Here is a 23,814-nt window from a genome sequence, read left to right as displayed (position 1 = left end):
AATTGGGATATTACAACAACATTACTTTAGTCCACAATATCAACCTTGAGAGTTATGCCTGGTGGACAGTCTCCATTTCCACAGCTGCCCATAGTCACTACAGCACCTAGCTCCATCTGCAACCAAACCACAGTCACAAAGAGATACTCACTGCCAGATACTCATACTGTATATGACCACTGCATTTTTGCTCAAGCAGTTTGACTGTCATTATGACCTCATCAGACACTAAGAGCTCTGTGGGGTCGGGGCCACTACTCCTGTTGATTTATGGCTCCAGTTGTTACATATACGAATGTGTTTGGACAGCTGAGTGCCTCTAAGAGTCCTACAGATGCTATAGGATCTTGTGCTCACTCAACTCTTCCAAATAATCACCAGTAAGATTAATTGGAAACCAAATATGGGATCCTATCCCAGACTTTCAGTTTCAGTGTGTAACTTGCTGATGTGTAGTATCGATTACAGCAGAGAGAACCTTTAATCAGAATCATGGTTAATTCAATAGCTGGCATAGCCTGAGGTCCTAAGCACTGTTCATGCTCCAATGTACACATCTGAAGTAAACCTACCTGCTCCTGAAACAATCCACTAATTTGGTTTAGGAAAATGGGATAACACTGAAATAGATGGAGGGAACAGAAATAAACCAAGGGAGACCGACAGAGAGAAAAAGAGAGCGAGAAATTTTATTTTATTTTAAAAATACCTTTATTGGCCCAATAGTTACATCATTAAAAGCACAGAACCAAGCCCCCCCCCCCCTACAAAGTCCTCCAGAAGGCTTGTTAGTATTGTCATAATGTAGGACTGCAGGTTTGCAAAGAGAGAGAGATGGGGGGAACAACTACAGGGGGAACAATTAAGCATCGCATTAAACAGTGATAAACACTGCAGCAAGTATGATCGTCAGAACATCACAACTGTCACTGCGCCCCTTAATCAAAACCGAAATCTTGCAGGGAAGGACTTGTCAGGTATTGAAACATTATAGCGGGGACAGAAACAGGTGCTACAGCACTTTCTAATGACTCTGTTCTATCAATTATACTCTGCAAATCCCTGCATGGCCTGGGATACATATCCATGGCTCACTGCTGAGCCTGCCACACACACAACTGCACCGACCCAGCTGCAACATAAAGCAGACCACTGTGTAGGTGCCTTAAGGAACTGACTGACTGAGCTGGTTTGTTATTCAGTGCTGATTTGGAGGTGTATTATCTTAACGCATAGAAAAAACATGCCCACAGTACCTATTCAGCTGTTAGGAATGGGGAGGAATGCTTTATTTCCTGTTTCTGGTGCTGGAGGTACCCCCCTCTAAGCAACAGCTCAAAGAGACACAGGTGCTCCGCTACTTGTTTGTTTTTGAGTTCTAACGTTCTTCCAGGCAATCGTGGTTGCAGCGTTTGTTTTGTACGCTCCCTGAGCCTTCTCACAGCCCCTCCAAAAACACAAAAACATTATGCTAATGGTTGTCAGACAGCTGCTTCCAGCTCACTGTGTGTGTGTGTGTGTGTGTGTGTGTGTGTGTGTGTGTGTGTGTTCCTCTCTCTCCTCCAGTAGACTACACAAGAAGTGGTTAGGCATAATAGAAAAGGAATTCAAGCTTGAGTAGAACTAGAAATTAAAAGGAAATAAAGCTGTGCTCTTCTCTTCCCTTTCTCTTCTTTAACACAGTATAATGTAAGTCATGCATCAGGTTCAGTGTACCGTGTGAGGACATGAATCACAGTCCCACTGACTGCACATGGCACTACACACATGCCACTTAACTGTAGTGTGGAAAATGCCTAACTGTTCACAGAGGGGATAATGATGGCTCTCCAGCAAAAAAATGGGATACATACAATGAGGCCCTCTGAATGTTCCACAGCTGTAATGACACAAACACACGGGGAGAGACAGGGAGCTAATGGCCATCTTCCCTTAGATGTAAAAGCAATCTGACAACAATAACGTGGCTGTACTCAGCGTAACAAAGCCAGCTTTTACACTGTCACTGTGAGGAGTCCACAGGAGGAATGTGATGGAACAGAGAGGATGAGCTGAAGAGAGGGGCTGGAAGGATTGGTGCACTTCATGTGCAACTATATAAAGGGCTGGCATTTCCATTAATTGCAAACAGACTGCCTTCAAACTGTAGCAGTCACAACTGTAAGCTACCTTTGGTTCTTCAAGGTTCAATCACAAGAGCAATGACAAAACTAAAGAACAAACTCTACTGTACACAACCTATGATTACATTAACAGTGATTGTATTACCAGCTCAGTCTTATTGCAGTTTAGAGAGAGCACACCTGCCTGTCAGCAGCGGTCACAGACAGTTAACCTCAAGATCTGTAACTCATCTGAGTCAATCGAGCTTCAAACTATGTCAACCAGTGTCTGTCTAAACAGCTTAGTACTAAAGCTACACAAAGACTAGCCTAACTTATTACAACATTCCACAACACTGTTCTTCGAGACGTTCAAACAGTAACGTTAGCTACTTCAGCAGGAGGTAAGCAATGCTGAAATTCTGCTTTCAATGGGAGATTTGACAATGATCGTAGTAACGTTAGCTATGATTAGAACTCCAATGTGACAAGAATGTCTAGACATGATCTATAGCTAGCTAGCTAGATACATTCATTGTCACATTGGAGTTATAATCATATAGATAGTTAGATATATATTTTATATATAGTATGGATTGTAGAAAAGTTAGCTAGCTATTTTATGTCCTAAATTATCTCTTTGGCATAAAGACAGCAAACGTTAGCTAAGTAACTTAGCATAGCCGTTATTACTGTCTAATTGAGCAGGACATCACAATGGGACCTTACTAACTAACGTGATTAAATGTAGCAGAATGCTAGCTAGATGGTTTGCGTTGTTTATCGTACTGTTATATCAAAAATCACAGTTTCTAATCTAAACCATCTTTAGCTATATCTCTGCACATCACATCATAGATGATTATTGCCGAGGCTAATTTAGGCTAGCTAACGTTAGCTGGCTAGCTAACTTCCAACTAAGCTTAGCCAGCCAAACATGACCACAGCAGGCTACCACATATGCTATTACAATCGAAGCTGACACTTGTATCATAGTATTATGTTCATTGTTCACCAAAATCGCTAGCTAACTCGTGTTTAGGAAAAGTTGCTAGTTATAACATGAGTAAAAGGTTGACAACAGAGCGTCGATTTACTTTACCTTCGCTCGGATTTGCGTTGAGCAAGGAATGTTGGGAAATGAGTCTTTTGGCTAATGGCACGAAAAGAAAGCGATTCAAAACTACACACTGGTAGGAATTTCTGCAGGTCATAAACGAATTTAGAATAAATAGTTCCTAAATAAACAACAATGAATACATTGGACTGAAAATTATTTTTTTTATCCTACTTGTTCAAACATAGTAAAATGATATTTTCCTTTTAAGACACATGGTTCTGTCACTGATAATCATACCATATAATTAGAAAGAGCCAGACAATCCATGTTTAAAAGCTTTCAGTTCAAAACAAGCAGCAGCTGACTGAGACAATTTTGTGTTGTTGTTTTCCCACAGCCACCTGCGGTAGCATGTCTCTGCAACCACTGACTGCAGTGAACTGTGGCAGCCTCCTGCAGCCTGGCTGCTCCCTGTTACAGCTGGACGGTGACATATTTCTGTTCGGCCAGAAAGGCTGGCCCAAGCGCTCCTGTCCTACTGGGGTTTTCGGGGTACGCCTAAAGCATGGGGAGCTCAAACTGCGACCCATCTCCTTCTCCAATGACTCCTGCTACCTTCCCCCTCTGCGTTGTCCCGCCGTGACCCGCCTTGAGCCCCATGATGGACACCCAGAGGGCTACCTCATCCATGGAGGTCGAACCCCAAACAACGAGATCTCCTCCAGCCTCTACCTGCTGACCCTGGACAGCCGTGGCTGCAACCGCAAAGTGACCCTGCGATGTCAGGAGAGAGAGTTGGTGGGAGAGCAGCCAGGGCCCCGATACGGCCACACCCTCAGTATGGTGCAGAGTCTGGGCAAGAGGGCCTGCGTTGTGTTTGGGGGCAGATCCTACATGCCGGCCGGGGAGCGGAGCACAGAGAACTGGAACAGCGTTGTGGACTGCCCTCCTCAGGTGTTCATCATCGACTTAGAGTTTGGCTGCTGCTCCGCCCACACCTTACCTGAGCTCACTGACGGCCAGTCCTTCCACCTAGCTTTGGCCAGAGACGACTGTGTCTACTTCCTTGGTGGCCACACTCTGTCGTCTGACTCCCGTCCTCCTCGTGTGTTCTGCCTGCGTGTGGACCTCCTGCAGGGCAGCCCTCTGCTCTCCTGTGAGCACCGGGACACCGGCCTGTCCATCACCAGTGCTATTGCCACCCGTGTGGGGCCCTCCCATGAGTACATTGTCCTGGGTGGGTATCAGTCAGAGACCCAAAAGAGGATGGAGTGCAGCAGTGTGGTGCTGGATGACTCTGGGATCAGCATCGAGCCAAGAGAGGCCCCTCAGTGGACAGGGGAAATCAGCCACAGCCACACCTGGTTCGGAGGCAGCTTGGGTGGAGGGAGCGCTCTGATCGGGGTCCCCTCTGAGGGCAGGCCAGCCCCGCCCGAAGCACATTACTTCTACCAGGTGTGCTTCCAAAAGGAGGAGGGAGGAGAGGGTGAAGACGGGAATCAGGGCTGCAGCCAGGAGTCCACAGACTTCGAGGACTCCGCCCCTCTGGAGGACTCTGAGGAGCTGTACTTCGGCCGCGAGCCCCATGAGCTGGAGGACAGCAGCGAGGGAGAGGGGGATACGTACAATGAAGAGGATGAGGAGGACGAGTCCCAGACAGGCTATTGGGTCAAATGTTGCCTGGGCTGCCAGGTGGACCCCAACACTTGGGAGCCCTACTACTCCACAGAGCTGCTGCGGCCAGCCATGATCTACTGCTCCAAAGGGGAGGGAGGCCACTGGGTCCATGCCCAGTGTATGGAGCTGACTGAGGGCCTGCTGGTGAGGCTCTCGCAGGGAAACGGCAAGTACTTCTGCCTGGACCACGGGGGCCTGCCCCGCCAGGAGATGACCCCGCCACGCCAGGTGCTGCCCCTGAAGAGGAGCCCCATGAAACCCCAGCACAGGAAGGGCCCAATGATGCCGAAGATGACACCCGCCAAGAAGCGCTTCTTCAGGAGGCTGTTTGAGTGATGTCTGACCATGCAGTATAGTTATACTTACTCATTGATCAACTGGTTCATAATATGTCATTCTAATTATGTGGCCTAAATGCCATATCATTGTTTACTGTGCCATTGCAGCAATTTACTGTTCTCAAACTTTTGAATAAGTAAACTCAGAACTATTTTTTGTGCTTGTTTTTTGATTCCTTACAGTGCTCAATATTTTATGTAATAAACTAAACTTTTGCAAGAAAAATGTATGAAACCAAATTGAATAAAAATGGAAATTAAAGCCAGAGTCTATTTGCTCCATGTTCTACCCCCACATATTACACATAGTGACTTTGTGGCTTGCTGTGTTCACCCTCGTTTTTGGCAGTCGTTATCAGAGGATGCTTTTAGAATATTTGAGGTTTGTCAAACCAAATTTTCTTTGGAAGGTAGGCTAATACTGTGTGGACTTGCACAACTGTATGTAAACCTATAGAATATAATTTATTTTCTGTGGTTGAATGTTTGTGTCAAAATTTGTTATGATTAAAAAAAATACACTGATCAGTTCACACAGGTGTAATAACATAAACCAACACATAAGCTCAGTTATCAATGGCAGAATCAACAAATATTTTGAATAAAGTTTAATAGTGTGATAAATTGTTTGCTACATTTTTAGTACATTAACAGTATTGTAGAGAGGTATGAACAATTACTTCAGTAATCATGAAACAATAAAAAAGGCCAATAAAACCACCAAATCAAATGAACAAACACATTAAACAAATGAACAGTGAACAAATGTGCAACAGGCATAAATATCATTATTTTCATTCAAATAAAAAAATGAGTGAGTGTTTTTGGCAGCAGTTGTAATTTTCCTGAGTTTAAATGTACACTTGAAACATGACAAAGCAGCAGATTGAATACACCGCTGATATGAGATTCACACAAACCATATCCATCATCCTTCATGTAGCAAATGCAATTTAACAATGGAAAATACATTATTTAACATCCTTAATGTAAAACGTGATGTTATTCTGTGACTGTGACTGTTTAAACTAAATATTACACATTATGAAAATCTGTACATTATCAGGTTAAAGTCATGACAGTAAAATAGAACTAGAACATTTAATGTGTCAAATATAAAAAATTGCCTGTCACAACTCAAAATGGTGTAGGCAGAGATAAACAATAACATCAATCAATCAAACAAATAAACTATCAAATAATTTCAGTTCCCCTCAAGGCTCACTTGCTTCCCTGTTTACTCTTCCCCTGTTCACTCTTCCCCCTTCCCTGTTTACTCTTCCTTGTTTACTCGCCCCAGAAGAGGCATAGAACCAGGGCGTGTGAGGATTCAATAAAGATAATCTAAATACATCATTTTGGCAAGCCTAAAGGTGTTAGGCCTAGTAATGGAGCTTACTGCATTTTCGTTGTGGTCAACAAAAAGGGCTGTTTATATGTTATTTTATGAAAAGAGGTAGAATGGTATTATTTCTCCTTCACTGTGCAAATGCTAAAACAGATAAAGATGGTTTCAAAGTCACCCAGGCCCCCATTTTGGACTTCGGGGACCCGGATATAAAGCTCTAAAGCAATATTTTTTAGAAGGCAGCCCTGAAACGAAGACAATTTGAGTCTATATGATTCCATTTTGCTCCAGCACTGGAGATAAACTAATACACTGATCATAAATGTGAGCTCCTTTATCACAATTTCCATTCCATGACTTACAGTGCTTTCATTTGTTCCCATAAATAACCTCACTGGATAAATTCATGGATGTGTCATAACCCATGCAATACAATAAACTGTCCCACATTTCACAGGCACCCAGAGATAAAACACCAACTATCAAATCATCAAATCATTATGAACTAATGAAGTAATATAAAATACCAATATAAAATGCAACGACTTTTGGGAATTATGTATGGAAATTAAATCTAAGGTAGAAAGCATTTTCAAATGTCCTCAGAGTAAATAATGAATCAAATAAAAAAAGTGCCACCTTTTTGGGATTATGACAATTAATAACAATGTCTTTACAGAATAAAGTATCTTCCTCTTACATCACTACTAATACATAGTTCATATTGTAGAGTAAATATTAAGTTTGAAACAGAACAGCAGGGGCGCACTGGCCATCTGGCTTTTCGTGGAAATGGTATACTAGCTGGTCCATTTTTAGCCTAGCAGACATGTCTAACTTTTATTTATTTTTTTGCACAAAATTATCATTATCTGGCTAATAATTGGGGCCTCAAGGGAAAATGTTTTGCTGGTGTGGGGGACTAGAAGAAAAAAATGGGCCGCTGTGGGGGCCTCAAGGAAAACACTGGGCTAACATGCTAGGAACAGTACAGACAGATTAGAATTATACATGCTCCTGCTAAAATATATCCCTCCTGTAATCCATGAAGTTCCAAAGAAATGTCAAATTAAAACAATTTTTTCAAAAGTCTGGGACATCCAGTGACATGTCAGCATCCTCCTGTGTCTCCTGACTCTCCACAGTGTCAATGGTGGCCTGCAGAGCTTTGGCAGAGTTCTTGTGAGCTTCCATGAACTTCTGCAGGTACTTGGATGTGTAGAGCCAGTGGTGCTTCAGCACGTCCTCCAGCTCAAAGGTCTTGGACTGGCGGGCATTCATCTTCCTGAACCGTCTGAACAGCTTGTTCCCAGACTCATTCCCCTCGCTGGCCCAGGCCCCGATGGAGCCATCCCTCTCCACAATCTCTGGCACATGGGCCAAGGTCTTGTGCAGGTAGTTGGTGATCTTTCCGTCATACCTGTACTTGAAGACGGTGGAGAGCAGCTCTGCGAAGCGTTGGGAGTTGAAGCTATACCGGCAGAGCTGGTCTGGGCACTCCTTCGCCGGGCAGGTGGAGCGCCACACAGGCTTCATCTGGATGTAGAGCCCCATCAGCTCCCTCAGGGCTTCCTGACGCTCCTCTGAGCGCACCAGCTCACACACTGCCTCCACTGCCTCCCGGGTCATCAGCTTCCGTGCATAGTTCCCATTCATCCTCATCACAGGCTTCAGCTTCATCTTCTTCCTCAGCTGCTTGTCCAGGGCGGCCCGCCAGCTCCGACGCTGCTCCCGGCTGGGGTTTGCCTTGTGATAGACCTCCCCTATCTCATCCTGGAAGATCTTGTAGAACTCAGTGGCATTGCCGATATCACAGTGCAGGGCGTCCAGTGTGGGCTGGGTCTCCATGAAGGGCTTGGCAGAGACGCCTTTGACTCGGTCTCGCAGCTCTTCAGCTGACTCAGAATGAGGGTTGGTCCTCCAAAGTTCGTAGCGCTCCAGGTTCTCGTCGTGGCTGCGGGTGACAGAGTGGAGAGTCATGTTTTGGGAGGCCTCTGCCCGAGTGGAGTCACACAGTGTGCAGATGTAAGCGGAGCCAGAGGCCTCCAAACCCTCCATCTCTCGCACCATCTTCTCATCATAGCCCGTGCCCCGGAAGTGGAAGCGGAAGGAGCGAGAAAGGCCGCCCACAGACAGGATGAGACGGCTGTGCTTCATAGCGTTCCTTTCGGCCACCACAGGCCCCAGGACACCTGTGAGAGTCTCGTGGTCCGACTCGTCCACAAACATCAGGCAGAGCGGCTTGCAGGACATCTCTGAGTTGGGCTTGGGCTCCCGGAAAATGGTGATCGCCTCATCTTCTCCCTCAGCTTGAATAGAGACGGACATGATGGTGAAGGAGAAACGCACAGCCTTTTCCGGGACGGCCGGCCCTCCGCCATGCTTCTCACTGACGTCCCCCATGCCATCGCAGGACTCCTTGATCATAACGCTGAAGCCCGAGGTGCAAGCACTGTCCTCCAGGCCTCGCTCTCTCAGCCCCTCCATGATGTCCTCCTCCAGGTCCTTCAGGGCCGACACCAGGGCCACGTCGTAGCGAAACCGACGCGTGACTGTATCTGCTGGGGAGTCGTCCACCGAAGCGACCCACCCTGATAGCCCGTTAATGATCCCCACATGGCAGGATGTGGACACACTCTTGAGGGCCGGCTGCCACTCAAAGGGGTGGTAGCCTGGGAGGAGCTCCTTCTCTGCAGCGCGTAAAGTGTGCAAAGGCTGGAAGATCTGGCGTCCACTGGTGGCCTTGACGGTGCGGTACATCTTGTGGTACTGGCTGCAGCTCAGGAACGTGTTGACCCGGATGGCCAGACACACAGCAGGATGCAGGCCAAAGCCCCTGCCTGGAGCCAGAGAGAGAGAGTGAGAGAACGATGGAGAGAAACAAAGGCAGATTTTATGTATTATGAGTACCAAGACATGTTTATGAATGAGAGAGCTGTCATCGACCTCAGTCACTAGTTAATTCTAGCACTCTGATGATAATTTCAGTATGGAATATCTCTTAATTGCACCCCTGCATTTGCTGTCATTATGAACGTTATGCAGAGGACAGCAGGGTGAATCAGTGAAGCTGCCATAAACTGATGTATTGGCTGCAGATGAAAACAGACACCAGCTGGCCTCTATTCCCCAGAGTGGAGTACGATGCTGCCTGTATAATTTGCAGATACAAGTGGTGCTGATGTTGTTGACAGGAGTTGTTATTGTGCATTAGAGAGAGTGTGAAAAGGGGAGAGAAAAGAGAAGGGGGGAGAAAACGAGAGAGGGGGTGAGAGCGAGAGAGAGAAAGCGAGAGAGAGAAGGGGTGAGAGAGGGAAAGAGAGGGCGAGGAACGAGAGGACAGAGTGTGTAACAAGATTTTCCATTTACAAATATCCCACAGAGTGGGTAGTTGTCAATGTTTATGTGAACTGCATCTGTGAACAAATGCAATACTCGAATCTCAACAATAAGTGGCTCAAATCCTGTGATTACATTAGATCATGTTTGTTGTATGTGTGAGCTACTGAATGTCCAGACTCCTACCTTGCATCATGGCCTCCAGTTCATCTGCCTGCCGGTGTTCGTTTCCCGCCCTCAAAGCTAGCAGAAACAGGGTCAGGCACACCGACTTGGTGTCTCCACCTTCTTCCTTCTCTGCAAACACCTTCACCTGGGTCTTCAGGTCCCTCAGCCGGTGCTTCTGGGCACGCCTCGTCAGTGACAAGAGATGCTGTCGGGGCCTTCCCCCTTTGTTGATGGGCAGGAAGTTGTCCAGGCTATTTTCTGCTGACTTGTGGTCCCCATCCACTTCCTCCAGATGGTGACCCAAGCAGTGGGCTCTGAAGGAGTCCAGCCGTACCCGCTCCCCACAGGTCTCTCTGGGGCAAAGCAGCGGCAGGGAGTGCAGGACCCCCAGGAAGCCCTTAGCTGGGGCAGTAAGGTCGGCAGGGCCGCAGGGCAGGGTGCAAGCCGGGCAGTGGGGGCCCAGAGAGTAGATGTATTTAGCGATGCAGCTGCGGCAGAAGAGGTGTCTGCAGGGGGACTGGACGGGCTCAGACAACAGGTGGTCACACACCTGACAGGTGACTGAGCTCAGGAAGTCCACAGGGAGGTCCTCGGACAGCAGTTTGGCACTAAGGTGCTCTTTCTGGCAGAGGGTGATGCTCTTCACCCACTGAGCTCTCTGGATGCTGGATCTCACCCAGGGTCTAAGTCCAGGTCCCTGGTGAGGATCTATCACTGTTCTCCAGGCTCTCTTCTCACCAACAGTAGCAGCGTTATCCTGGAGGTCCCACTTGGTCCTCTTGACCAGGCGTTGGGCTCCACGAGTGGGCTTCCTCCTCTTTCTCCCTCTCCTCTGTAGTGAGGGTTTCTTGGGGTGGCAGAGGAGGCAGAGGGTGGTGTGGGGTCTCCACTCAGGGACATGGGTCCTGGAGAAGCTGCAGAAGCCACCTCCTCGCATGGCCAATGTCCAGCAGCGCTGGCAGAAGAATGGCGGATGGACGACCTCCATGTCCCCCGCCACGTCCACTTTGAAGACCTTGAGGATGACCTCTGGCCAGCTGGTGGCCTTGCAGCCCATCCTACGCAGGGCACTCCTGCTAGTCTCGTCCAGAAGCCCCTGGACTTCATGCTCTGGACCTTTGGCTTTCCTCAGGGCCCCGCCACAGAGACGGCACAGACACCTGCACACACACATTAACATTAGGATATTACATAAACCAAAAGTTTGTCTCTCTGATCTTTCAGTATGTTTTAAACAGAGTGAAAGTACATTTCAGATCTTGTTGCTGATTAAAAAACACTCCACTTCCTTGACTGACCTGAGGTGGTTCATGTGTGTGTCCATCTCCTGGAGTTTCATGTCCACTCTCTTTCCCGGGCCCTCTACGTTCTCCTTGCTCTTACCCCCCAGGCAAAGCTTCATCACACTCCCTGGGAGACCCACCACATCCCCCACAGTTTCCCCCAGGGGTGCAGAGGCCACAACCCCAGACAAGGCCCCTCTCTCTAGCTGCATCTCCCCGGGCAGCGGGGCCCTCTCCATGGACCTGACCCGGAACAGCTTGAACTTCCAGTCTGAAAACTTGGAGTAGGGGTGATGGAGCTCGGCCGGCATGGAGCACCGGGGAGCATATGTCTCCAGGGTCCCCTCCTCCATAGTTTCAGCAAGGGCTCTTGAGGAGAGGACAGGACAGGACAGGACAGGACAGGACAGGACAAGAGAAGAGAAGAGAAGACAAGACAAGACAAGACAAGACAAGACAAGACAAGACAAGACAAGACAAGAGAAGAGAAGAGAAGAGAAGAGAAGAGAAGAGAAGAGAAGAGAAGAGAAGAGAAGAGAAGAGAAGAGAAGAGGAGAGGAGAGGAGAGGAGAGGAGAGGAGAGGAGAGGAGAGGAGAGGAGAGGAGAGGAGAGGAGAGGAGAAATGGGAGTAGAAGCGGTAGGGGAGAAGTTAGATGATCAGTCCTAGTCCAACCAGCTTAACTTAAATCTGGTGGAATTTATGTACAAAGTCCTCTGTAAACCCGTGAATAGGGTGGACATCTGAGATCTGACCCAGTTCTGTATTATACCATAAGTGGCATTTAGATCTTCTGTAAAATGCATGAGACATTCAGGGATCGATCCACTACCAAACAAACTTTATTTCTATCTTCCCCCAATCCTGGTGCTCAGGGAACTGCTGTGGCAATTTTTGCTTGGAATTGTGAAATTGCTAAATGGACACACCTATACCTGGAGGGCTGTCAATCACTTCTATTAGTCATTTTCTAGGCTGGAGACAGAATTGGAGCCCCAGGAGGCACTCACTGGCATTTGGAGCACCCAGAAAAATAAAGAATTTTTCATTTCAGAAAAATAATTATACAGGAATAGGCCTATATTTTTTATATGCCACTTGAATTCAGAGGAAACTGTTCCAATTGGACCCTGAAGTAGTTATTTTGAAGGGCTAAGACTTCAACAACATCCTCATTCTCATAGTCAACTGCTCGTATACAATAATACCATGTGACTGTCAATGTACATTTGCAATTCTATGTCAACCAATGTACATTCATATACATTCAAGTAGCTCCACTATCAATACATCAATTAAACCAAAGAATAAACATAGACTCTTACCATGTCTCACCATTGGCATGCCCATAGTGTCATTTTCCTTCTCTCCATCTCTGTGTGTGTATATACCCAGTGTGATTTTTCCCTGGGTAGTTTGGAAGTCTGCTTTACTCCCAGCTCTCTCTGTATCTCTCAGACTGAACTTTCATTAGAGTCTAACAGCTGAGTCACCCACTGTGTGTGTGTGTGTGTGTGTGTGTGTGTGTGTGTGTGTGTGTGTGTGTGTGTGTGTGTGTGTGTGTGTGTGTGTGTGTGTGTGTGTGTGTGTGTGTGTGTGTGTGTGTGTGTGTGTGTGTGTGTGAGAGAGAGAGAGAGAGCGGAGCCCTTACCTTGTTTTTCAGTCTCAGCTGGTGTCGGTTCCCTTGGGGCTCCTCTCCGCATGGGGGCACAGGGGGGACTTGGAGTAACAGCCTGCACAGTGTGTGTGTATGTTTGTGTCTATCTCTGGGCCTTGGGCTAATTCTTGGCTTGGTGTGTCTCCCACTACGGATTGTTACTCCATGGGAAGGATCTCTTTCTGTCTGTCCCTCTCTTCCTCCCTCTGGTATTTATACCACGGAGACCCCAACAGACAAACACTGCCACCTGAGACACTGGCAGCTGATCAGAAAACAATATGAGGTTAACACACACACACACACACACACACACACACACACACACACACACACACACACACACACACACACACACACACACACACACACACACACACACACACACACACACACACACACACACACACAATCCTAAACAAACATATCCATAAACATCAAAACACACACCTTCAAACACATACACATACACACACACAAACACACACACACTGCCAGTACATTAACACCTCACACTCCTCACCAGGTGGGGACTCTTTTGTGTCACCCCTCCCCCTTTACCAACCTCCATCTGTGGATTCACCTCAACCAGGTGGTCCAAACTGTGAAAGGGAGAGTGGTGAAAGGTTACCAGTGCAGGGTTTTTATGGAGAACACAGTATATAGCCAGTAGAGCCCTACTTTCACACAGAGGAGCAGTTACATTGTTGTACAGTCTTGTATAGTCTAAGAATAATGGATGCTTCCTCAAGTCAGTGATACAGTCCAACTGTATCAGTAATTAAATTAAATAAGATCAGAGGGAAGAATGCAAACATAACATCGAGTGTGCAGTGAACATTTGTTAATTCATCCAATTAATGCTGGCTCCAGTCTTACCAAGCAGATAGACTGTTTTACTGTAAATGACACGATCACTGGAGTGTGAACTTGATCTTTCATTTGATTCTGTTTTTCTTTGGGGGCAAAATGGATTTTAAAGAACTGATTTTAGCATTAAAAGACTCAGGCCAAGTACCATCATTGGGCCGCGGGTGTGAAAGATTCAGCAGGCTACTGGTATTACACATCTGGCTAAAAGATTATTGTAGCTCTGCTGGTTTCACTTTTATTGATAACTTTGACACCTTCTGGAAACAGAAAATACTCTACAGGAATGACGGAGTCCATCCAAATCATCTTGGCTCCTGGATTCTGTCCACACATTTCAAGGCTGCGTTGAAACAATGACTGGTAAATGATCCAAGACCAGCTCAGTTAATCCCTACCATTGTGACAATGAGTCGTAATAATGCTGCATCAAATGTACATTATCCAATGGGCGTTGGCAGACACAATGTAAGTAACTTAATTTATGTCCCCCTAATTGCCCTGAATAACTCTGTTGATCCTACAGCTATTGTATGCAGTAATCATGAGCCTATGAACCAGAGTTACACTGTTAGCACTGAGACAGTGTGCAATAGTAGGAAGGCCACTTTGTGCAGCTCACCCTGCACTATCAGCTCCAATATAAATAACATGAGTAGGTCTACTTCTGATAATCTTCCCAGTAAAGCATTAAATGTCACGCCCTGATCTGTTTCACCTGTTCCTGTGATTGTCTCCACCCCCTCCAGGTGTCGCTTATTTTCCCCAGTGTATTTATCCCTGTGTTTCCTGTCTCTCTGTGCCAGTTCGTCTTGTATGTTTAGTCAAGTCAACCAGCTTGTTTTTCCTGTACTCCTTTTGCCATTCTCATTTTTCTAGTCATCACGGTTTTGACCCTTGCCTTTTTCTGGACTCTGTACCTGCCTGCCTGACCATTCTGCCTGCCTTGACCACGAGCCTGTCTGCCACTCTGTACCTCCTGGACTCTGATCTGGTTTTGATCTTTTTGCCTGTCCACGACCATTCTCTTGCCTACCCCTTTGGATTATTAAATATTGTAAGACTCCAACCATCTGCCTCCTGTGTCTGCATCTGGGTCTCGCCTTGATATTTAAAAAAATCAAGCAACCCAGAAAGGTGCAAAAAATAGCCCATATTAACATATGCAGCCTGAGAAACAAGGTCCATGAAGTCAATAACTTGCTTGTAACAGATTACATTCATATTCTGACTATCTCTGAAACTCACTTGGAAAAGAAATGCCAACGGGAGCGGTGTTGCGGTCTATATAAAGAACCACATTCCTGTAAAGCTTAGAGACTATCTAATTTTAAATACCTGTCACGTTCCTGACCTTATTTCCTTTGTTTAGTCTTTGTTTAGTTGGTCAGGACGTGAGCTGGGTGGGTATATTCCATGTTATGTGTTTTCATTGGTTTAGGGTTGTCTAACTAGCCTGATATGGTTCTCAATCAGAGGCAGGTGTTTTACGTTGTCTCTGATTGGGAACCATATTAAGGTAGGCTGTTCTCACTGTTTGTTTGTGGGTGATTGTTGCCGTGTCTGTGTTTGTTCGCCATACGGTACTGTTTTCGTTCGTTTGTTCACGTCATTTTGTCAGTGTTCTGTTTGTTGGATCATCATTAAAATTCATCATCATGAACATTTACCACGCTGCGCCTTGGTCCTCCTCTCTTCCACCTAACGACGAGCGTTACAATACCGTTGAAGTGATATGGCTACAGGTTCATCTGCCATAAAATTATTGTGGGGGATGTCTTGTTAGACAATCTTTACTAATGACATGCCACTGGCTTTGTGTAAGGCCAGTGTGTCTATGTATGCAGATGACTGCAACACTTAACAAAGAGCTGAAGTTAGCTTCGGAATGGGTAGCAAGGAATAAGTTAGTCCTAAATATTTCCAAAACTAAAAGCATTGTATTTGGGACAAATCATTCATTAAAACCTAAACCTTAACTAAATCTTACAATGAATAATGTGGAAATTGAGCAAGTTGAGGTGACTAAACTGCTTGGAGTAACCCTGGATTGTAAACTGTCATGGTCAAAACATATTGATTCAACAGTAGCTAAACTGGGGAGAAGTCTGTCCATAAAAAAGCGCTGCTCTGCCTTCTTAACAACACTATCAACAAGGCAGGTCCTACAGGCCCTGGTTTTATTGCACCTGGACTACTGTTCAGTCGTGTGGTCAGATGCCACAAAGAGGGACTTGGGAAATTTGCAGTTGGATCGGAACAGGGCAGAACAGCTGGCCCTTAAAAGTACACGGAGAGCTAACATGAATAAAATCCATGTCAATCACTCATGGCTCAAAGTGGAAGGTAGATTGACTTCATCATTACTTGTTTTTGTAAGATGTGTTGACAAGCTGAATGAACCGAGCTGTCTGTTTAAAATACTAGCACACAGCTCGGACACCCATGCATACCCCACAAGACATGCCACCAGAGGTCTCTTCACAGTCCCCAAGTCCAGAACAGACTATGGGAGGCGCACAGTACTATATAGAGCAATGACTACATCGAACTCTATTCCACATCAGTAACTGATGCAAGCAGTAGAATCAGATTTAAAAAGCAGGTAAAAATACACCTTATGGAACAGCGGGGACTGTGAAGCAACACAAACATAGGCACAGACACATGCATACACACACATGATAACATACACACTATACACACACGTACACATGGATTTTGTGTTGTAGTTATGTGGTAGTGGAGTATGGGCCTTAGGGCACACACTTAGTGTGTTGTGAATTCTGTAAATAATGTATTGTAATGTTTTAAAAATTGTATAACTACCTTAATTTTGCCTGACCCCAGGAAGAGTAGCTGCTGCCTTGGCAGCAACTAATGGGGATCCATAATAAATACAAATACAAATCAAGTAATACCTTTAATTTTGTTTCCAAACCGCCTCCCTCCATGTCTCCATTAAGACGGAGCACTAATTAGAAAGCACCATTTAATATGTTATCTCTGTGGAGACTAACACAGACAGACAAACAACATTTTCCCAAGATCAGTCTTGTTTAAATTCATCCAGAGGATGAATGTTGTATCTCTTCGCCTGGGGAGCCTCTCGCTTCGCCGCTGTGCTGTATCTGCCTGCCAAGTCATTAGACACACAGTGAGCGGCCCCAGTAGAAGCAGTGGAGTTGTTTGGTCTCTGTTCTCTCCTACTCATCTCTGCCTTCCACTGTTCCACAGACCTGGAAGGAGGAACAGTACTGTATAGTGGTGGTGTTTGACTGTTGAGAAGGATGTTAGTTTATGTAATTATAGTTAACTGGGATACAATCGGCCACACAAAAAGGCAGGGATAGCCATATCTGAAACTAAAAATAAATTGAAGGCAAAAGTTTAAAGATCTGCAGTTCACCATATCTGTGGACATGAAGATATATGTATAGGAACCGATGATGGATTATGAAAATATAACCCAGGGTTCAAATTAGGAATTCGGTAGTGGGAGAGACATATTTGGAGGGGTAAGAGTTAAGGTTGAACCAGGGTGTGGACATGAAGCTTTGGTTAGGATTAGGGTTGAACCGGGGTGTGGACATGAAGCTAAGTTTAGGGTTAGTGTTAGGGTTAGGGTAAGGGTTAGGGTTACTCATGTAAGTATAATGTATTACCATTCTAGGGTTAGGGTACTATTATCCAACTTTCTATCCTACTCCTCTTTGGACCCATGCGGTGCTGGAGGTTGGCTCTGGGTAGCTCTGGCTCAATTTAGCCATCGAACCCAACCCCATGTTCTGTATAGTTATAGGTGAGTACATACAGACAAAGAGACAGAAAGACAGAAAGAGAAAGCTGCAGATGTCTGTCTGTCCAATAAACAAGCAGTACCCCCTGAGACCCCCATCGCTCTGCCTCCGTTGATTGACTTGTTATTGATCAACTCAACGGCTGGTTGATGTATGCATGGAAATGCAGCCTGGCAGAGACAGACACCTGGCATGTAGCTGACTGTTATGAATGTGGATTTGGGGAGGAGTAGAAGGACTGGGAAAGGAGGAGGGTAATGGATTACTTCCTGTGTCGACCCTGTAAAGAGAGCCGTGACATGGGTGGCTTTCCAGGGTGCTGAAGGTCTCTGTGGACGTCTTCTCACATGTTGAAGGTTAAGTGGTCAATCCTACTATCACACACTGCATGACCAAAAAAGACAGGCTCTGATGAAGACCATGAGGCCGACACATATGCTTGGAAAAAAAAATAGAAAGAGCAATGTGCAGGTTTCTCTTTTCTTTGAAGTAATCACATTCCTACGCACCTGCAACAAGATAACTCAGATATGCGAGTGCTTTTTGAATTTCAAATATAGACTATACAATCCAGTGGAGGCTCTTCACAGGAGGAAGGGAAGGACCATCCTCAGTGAAATTCAGAAAACATTAAATAGTGAAACATTAAAAAGAAAATGAAAAAGTGAAACATTGAAAAAATGATCATTTTCAGATAAAATTATTAAATATATTCACGTCACCGAATAATTGATTAAACCACATTGTTTTGCAATTAAGTTCTACAGTAGCCTCAACAGCACTCTGTAGGGTAGCACCACGGTGTAGCCAGAGGACCGCTAGTTTCCGTCCTCCTCTGGATACATTGACTGCAATACAAAACCTAGCAGGCTCGTGGTTCTCACCTCTTCCATAGACTTACACAGTAATTATGACAACGTTCTAAGACAGCACTCCAAGTCCACAAGCGAAGGGAAAAGGTGAAAGGAGGAGAGTACGTAGATGCACGAAGGAATTATCCAACTATCAAAGGGAAGTTTGTATGTGGCTGCTATGAAAGTGAACTGTGTTTGAGTGTGATTAGCTGTGTATTCATTCCGCCGATTCTGTTAAAAAACTTTTCTTAAACGGAAGCAAAAGGAAGAAAACAGGGATAAACATGCAATGCTTTAGGAAAGTATTCAGACCCGCTGACTTTTTCCACATTTTATTAAATTTTAGCCTTATTCTAAAATGGATTAAATCTGGGGGGGTTTCTCATCGATCTACACACAATACCCCATCATGAAAAAGCAAAAACAGGTTTTTGGACATTTTTTCAAATGTATTAAAAATAAAAAACTGAAATATCTCATTAAAATAAGTATTCAGACCCTTTACTTAGTACTTTGTTGAAGCACCTTTGGTAGCAATTACAGCTTCGAGTCTTCTTGGGTATGACACTACAAGCTTGGCACACCTGTATTTGGGTTGGATGGGGAGTGTTGGAGCATAGCTCCATTCATCTTTCCCTCGATCCTGACTAGTCCCCCAGTCCCTGCCGCTGAAAAACATCCCCACAACATCCCCACAGCATGATGCTGCCACCACCATGCTTCACCGTAGGGATTATGCCAGGTTTCCTCCTTACGTGATGATTGGCATTCAGGCCAAAGAGTTCAATCTTGGTTTCATCAGACCAGAGAATCTTGTTTCTTATGCTCAGCAGGCTTTGTGTGCCTTTTGGCAAACTCCAAGCGGGCTGTCATGTGCCTTTTACTGAGGAGTGGCTTCCATCTGGCCACTCTACCATAAAGGCCTGATTGGTGGAGTACTACAGAGATGGTTGTCATTCAGGAAGGTTCTCCCATCTCCACAGAGGAACTCTGGAGTTCTGTCAGAGTGACCATCGGGTTCTTGGTCACCTCCCTGACAAAGGCCCTTCTCCCCCGATTACTCAGTTTGGCCAGGCAGCCAGCTCTAGGAAGAGTCTTGGTGGTTCCAAACTTCTTCCATTTAAGAATGATGGAGGCCACTGTGTTCTTGGGAACCATCAATGCTGCAGAATTTTTTTGGTACCCTTCCCCAGATCTGTGCCTTGACATAATCTTGTGTCGGAGCTCTACGGACAATTCCTTCAACCTCGCGACTTTTTGCTCTGACATGCACTGTCACAACTGTGGGACCTTAAATATACAAATCATGTCCAATCAATTGGGTTTATCACAGGGGGACTCCAATCAGGTTGTAGAAACATCCCAAGGATGATCAATGGAAGCTCAATTTCAAGTCTCATAGCAAAGGGTCTGAATAGTTATGTAAGTACATTTTATATATTTTTTGGCAAAATGTTTAAAAAAAAAAAAATGTACTTTGTCATTATGGGGTATTGTGTGTAGATTGATGAGGAAAACAATTCATGTAATCTATTTTAGAATAAGGCTGTAACCTAACAAAATGTGGAAAAAGTCAAGGGGTCTGAATACTTTCCGAATGCACCGCACCTGAAATTGTCCATTAGAAACTCTCATTTGCAAGTGTTGGACTAATGATCACACCCTTGATCAGCTAGGTGCAGGCAAGATTGTGCAAGGCGGTATTGAATGTGTCAATGTCTGTCACCCTGATTACTCAAATTTCTCTCGACTTGTGCACCTATGTTGTAAACTTACATTCATAGGCTAGATTGTAGCAACCCCATGATGGGTACAGGGAAAATTTGAGTATCATGTAGTAACCTAAACTTATCAATGTTACATTGAGCTGAGTTAATGGAATAGGAATGACAGTCATCCAATATGCTGTGATAGAAATAAGGCACCGACCACCACTTAAACAGCGCCGATCACCACTGATATAATCCTTTCAGGTTTTATTGAATACATGGTATTTTGTATTTTTGCAAATAGCCTATAGCTTCTGGAACACTAAACTGCATGATTAGAAAATGCTCAGTGCTTCTGCTATTAGTTTGTTTTCTCTCTTACTCTATAATTACCTTAGCTCTCACACTGTCTGTTTGTACCACTCTCTTATGTATATACCCTGGCCTAAGGTTATCAAGTTTACCATCACACCCACACCATTGCAAACGTGTGTCACCTCCCTCTCTTTGTCTGTCTACTCCCTCAGATGATTTGGTTCATTTGGACTCTGATGCTCAGCCATTTATCAACACTACCTGTCAGAACAGATCCCTATCCCAACCACTCATACTGCCCTCATCCGTCTCTTCCGCTCCCTTTCCTTCTCTTTCTCCCTCTCTCTCTCGCTCTTGATCTTTCACTCTCCTTATCTTTCTCTGCTGTCCCCCACTCTCTTCACCCTGACCTTGCTAATAGTCATTCATGGAATGATGGAGATTCATTACTTGCTCCCTCCCTCCCTCCATCCCCCCCTCTCTCAGGTAGAGCCTCCATAATCACAGGCTGACAGAGAGGGGACAGGGGAGGTGAGTGATGTCTTCTAGACGCCTTGTTGGGGTTGGCCCTGCGACGTCACCCTGTGTGATGGGAAAGTGTTGGAGTCCCCTGTGGAGGGCTTCAACACAGAGCTGAAGTACACACACTCAGCATCACTACTCTTACCATGTGTCCTCAAATGTTTTACTCTCAAGTGCAAATATTGTCAATGTTAAAATACATTTGATTAATATTGCCCTCTGCCTGGTGCTCAAAGAGGTTTATGTTGATTATGTGCAGATCTTGTTCTATTACATTTTTCTGTTCTGTAGAGACTAGACAATATAGGAAACATATTTGTTCAAATAACTTATTTATTACAAAGAAATCAATCCCAAGAGAAGCCTGCAGAGGTGAAAGTAAGCCGGGACGGTCCGGTAGGGAGGACAGGCAAAATAAATAGTGGGGGTACAGTTTTACACCGTACTGGTAAAACATGAGCCTATCACAATAATTAAAACAAAGATGCCAAGAAAACTGTAAGCTTACACTATTATTATCATTACGCATGTCAGTCTCATGAAAAAGGTGTAAATGGACTTGGAAACGTGTGGAAATACACTACAAAATTTGCCAAGGCAGATATGAGTGGCCGAGAGCGAGATGCATGCGGACAGCCGTGGATGCATCAATTCAGGTTACAAGTGTAGGCCTATTTGACAATCACCAAATGGCATTCATAACATTTTGTGACAGATGTGTTTATGCCACATGAATAGGTTATATTTTAAAACAACAAATCTTTACTATTAGGCCAACAAAGATCCCTTAAATGGATAATTTTATGATTAGGCCCATACAATTTTTTTAAGCAAGTGAGGCACACACGCATAGGTGGTTAAAGAAGTTAAATCTACTTTCACTCCTGGAAGCCTGGTAGTATGTCTACAGACAGTACCCCACACCAGGAAGTAAAACACGGATCTGATCAAGAGGCAGACACTCCAGATGGTTCTGATCCACTCTCCGTAAAACCAAATCAAATTAAAGCTGGATTCAGGGACACCGGAGTAGTGTGGGGAATACAGCCTGGTGTCTTTAATAAAAAAAACAATGCTCTTTAATTCTGTGTTAATTAAATGTAGATTTCCCTAAGGGAAGAGAGGGGCACCAGTGCGCCGGGGGGAACTCCAGCCACATAAAACTCACTCAGAGGATTTGTTTTGTGTTTAATCGCCTCTGGGGTTTTTTAGAAACCCATACAAATGTACACAGCCAGCCCATCACCAGCACGCTAGTGTCTCCTGGAAGAACCTTTACAGGAGTGTGCTCAGTCTCTTTCAAGACAGATGTGGTGGAGCTCTTCAATGCTTATCTGGTTATTAGCAACAGTATTATGGAACTCTACAGAGGTGGTCAGTTGTGTTTGAAAAGTTGTAGCCACCCTTTCCCAGCAGAGAAAGCATAGATTCCTCCTAAACCTGGAGATATTTTCTCTTTCTTTCTCTCTTTCACCTCATCTTTCTCTCCATCAGTGTAGTGGGCAGATCCCTGACCACAGGAGAAAGGTGTGAAAAACTGTCATCCTGCTTGTCTGAGTGTGAAAAGAGCAGCGTTGTCTGTCAGCTCCAGCCCCCAGGCCCACCAGGCCCCCCAGGGCCCGCAATCCCTGACAGTCCCCTGTTCTGGTCTCCACTCTCCTGGAAGATTCAAACAGCACTGTTCCCAGACATAGTTCTGGTTATTATTTTCCTGTCTTTTAACTAAAACATCCATTATGGGAAATGCCAGGACGACCGTGCCCTTTTCAGTGGAGTTGGTGTCACAGCTCAGACGGAGACAATGGCAACGTAACACACGTTGATTCAGGACTGATTTAGAGTGACTGTTCTTTAAACCAATTCACAACCTAGTGATGTGAGGGGAAGGGAGAGAGTTGGAGAGGAGAGGGAGACACTGACATCATCTGGAGGCTGGCTGGTCAAGTTGGCGAGAGAAATAACAGGCAGAATCAGAGGAAAATAAGGGTTGAGACGTGGAGAAGAGGAGCAGGAGGAGGGGTAAAGACTGCTGTCTTCTGGAGGTTGGCTGGTCCAGTTGGAGTGAGAAATTACAAGAAAACACACACACATGCACGCACACACACACACACACACACACACACACACACACACACACACACACACACACACACACACACACACACACACACACACACACACACACACACACACACACACACACACACACACACACACACACACACACACACACACACACACACACACACACACACACCCAAACCTGTTGGTCATGAGGGTTCCCCTCTAAAGGAGGCATAGGTGTGTGGACACATAGGTGTGTGTGCTTAAAAACCTTTCTGGACTACCCATCCCGGATCCGGGATCATTCTCATCAGAAACGCTGACTAGCATAGCATAGCCTAGCGCCACAGGGATATAGTATAATATAATTTCATGAAATCACAAGTCCAATACAGCAAATGAAAGATAAACATCTTGTGAATCCAGCCAACATGTCCGATTTTTTTAATGTTTTACAGTGAAAACACAACATGTATTTATGTTAGCTCACCACAATATCCAAAAACACACCGCCATTTTTTCACAGAAAAGATAGCTTTCACAAAACCCACACACAAATAGAGATCAAATTAATCACTAACCTTTGAACAACTTCATCAGATGACAGTCATATGACATCATGTTATACAATACATTTATGTTTTGTTCGATTATGTGCATATTTATAGCCACAAATCGTGGTTTTACATTGGCGCCATGTTCAGAAATG

General features: G+C 45.1%; 3 protein-coding genes across 4 annotated transcripts in view; 1 reads left to right on the top strand and 2 right to left on the bottom strand.

The window, feature by feature from the left end:
• iftap (intraflagellar transport associated protein) overlaps nt 1-3,267 on the bottom strand; it is a 61,520-nt gene extending 58,253 nt beyond the window's left edge. Inside the window, exons 1-2 of one of the 2 annotated variants that reach the window (XM_071416557.1) lie at nt 3,205-3,267; nt 45-116 (exon numbers count right to left, since the gene is read on the bottom strand). In XM_071416557.1, coding sequence (XP_071272658.1) covers nt 45-116 — 72 coding nt within the window. In that variant the 5' untranslated portion in view covers nt 3,205-3,267. The remainder of the gene's footprint in view (nt 1-44; nt 117-3,204) is intronic. The other variant, XM_071416558.1, reaches the window with a different exon arrangement.
• On the top strand, nt 2,309-5,702 carry rag2 (recombination activating gene 2). The gene is made up of 2 exons (XM_071416556.1): nt 2,309-2,506; nt 3,560-5,702. Exon 2 carries the CDS (start codon nt 3,574-3,576, stop codon nt 5,173-5,175), a length of 1,602 nt encoding a protein of 533 aa, XP_071272657.1. The 5' UTR covers nt 2,309-2,506; nt 3,560-3,573; the 3' UTR covers nt 5,176-5,702.
• A 103-nt stretch (nt 5,703-5,805) lies between these two features.
• rag1 (recombination activating 1) lies at nt 5,806-11,669 on the bottom strand. The gene is made up of 3 exons (XM_071416555.1): nt 11,331-11,669; nt 10,051-11,192; nt 5,806-9,365 (listed from the first exon to the last, which is right to left on the bottom strand). Exons 1-3 carry the CDS (start codon nt 11,666-11,668, stop codon nt 7,609-7,611), a joined length of 3,237 nt encoding a protein of 1,078 aa, XP_071272656.1. The 5' UTR covers nt 11,669; the 3' UTR covers nt 5,806-7,608.
• Nucleotides 11,670-23,814: the final 12,145 nt, after the last annotated feature.

This window comes from Salvelinus alpinus, chromosome 9, assembly GCF_045679555.1.
Source record: "Salvelinus alpinus chromosome 9, SLU_Salpinus.1, whole genome shotgun sequence".
NCBI classification, from domain to species: Eukaryota; Metazoa; Chordata; class Actinopteri; order Salmoniformes; family Salmonidae; genus Salvelinus; species Salvelinus alpinus.
This window is presented reverse-complemented; position numbering and strand designations above follow the sequence as displayed.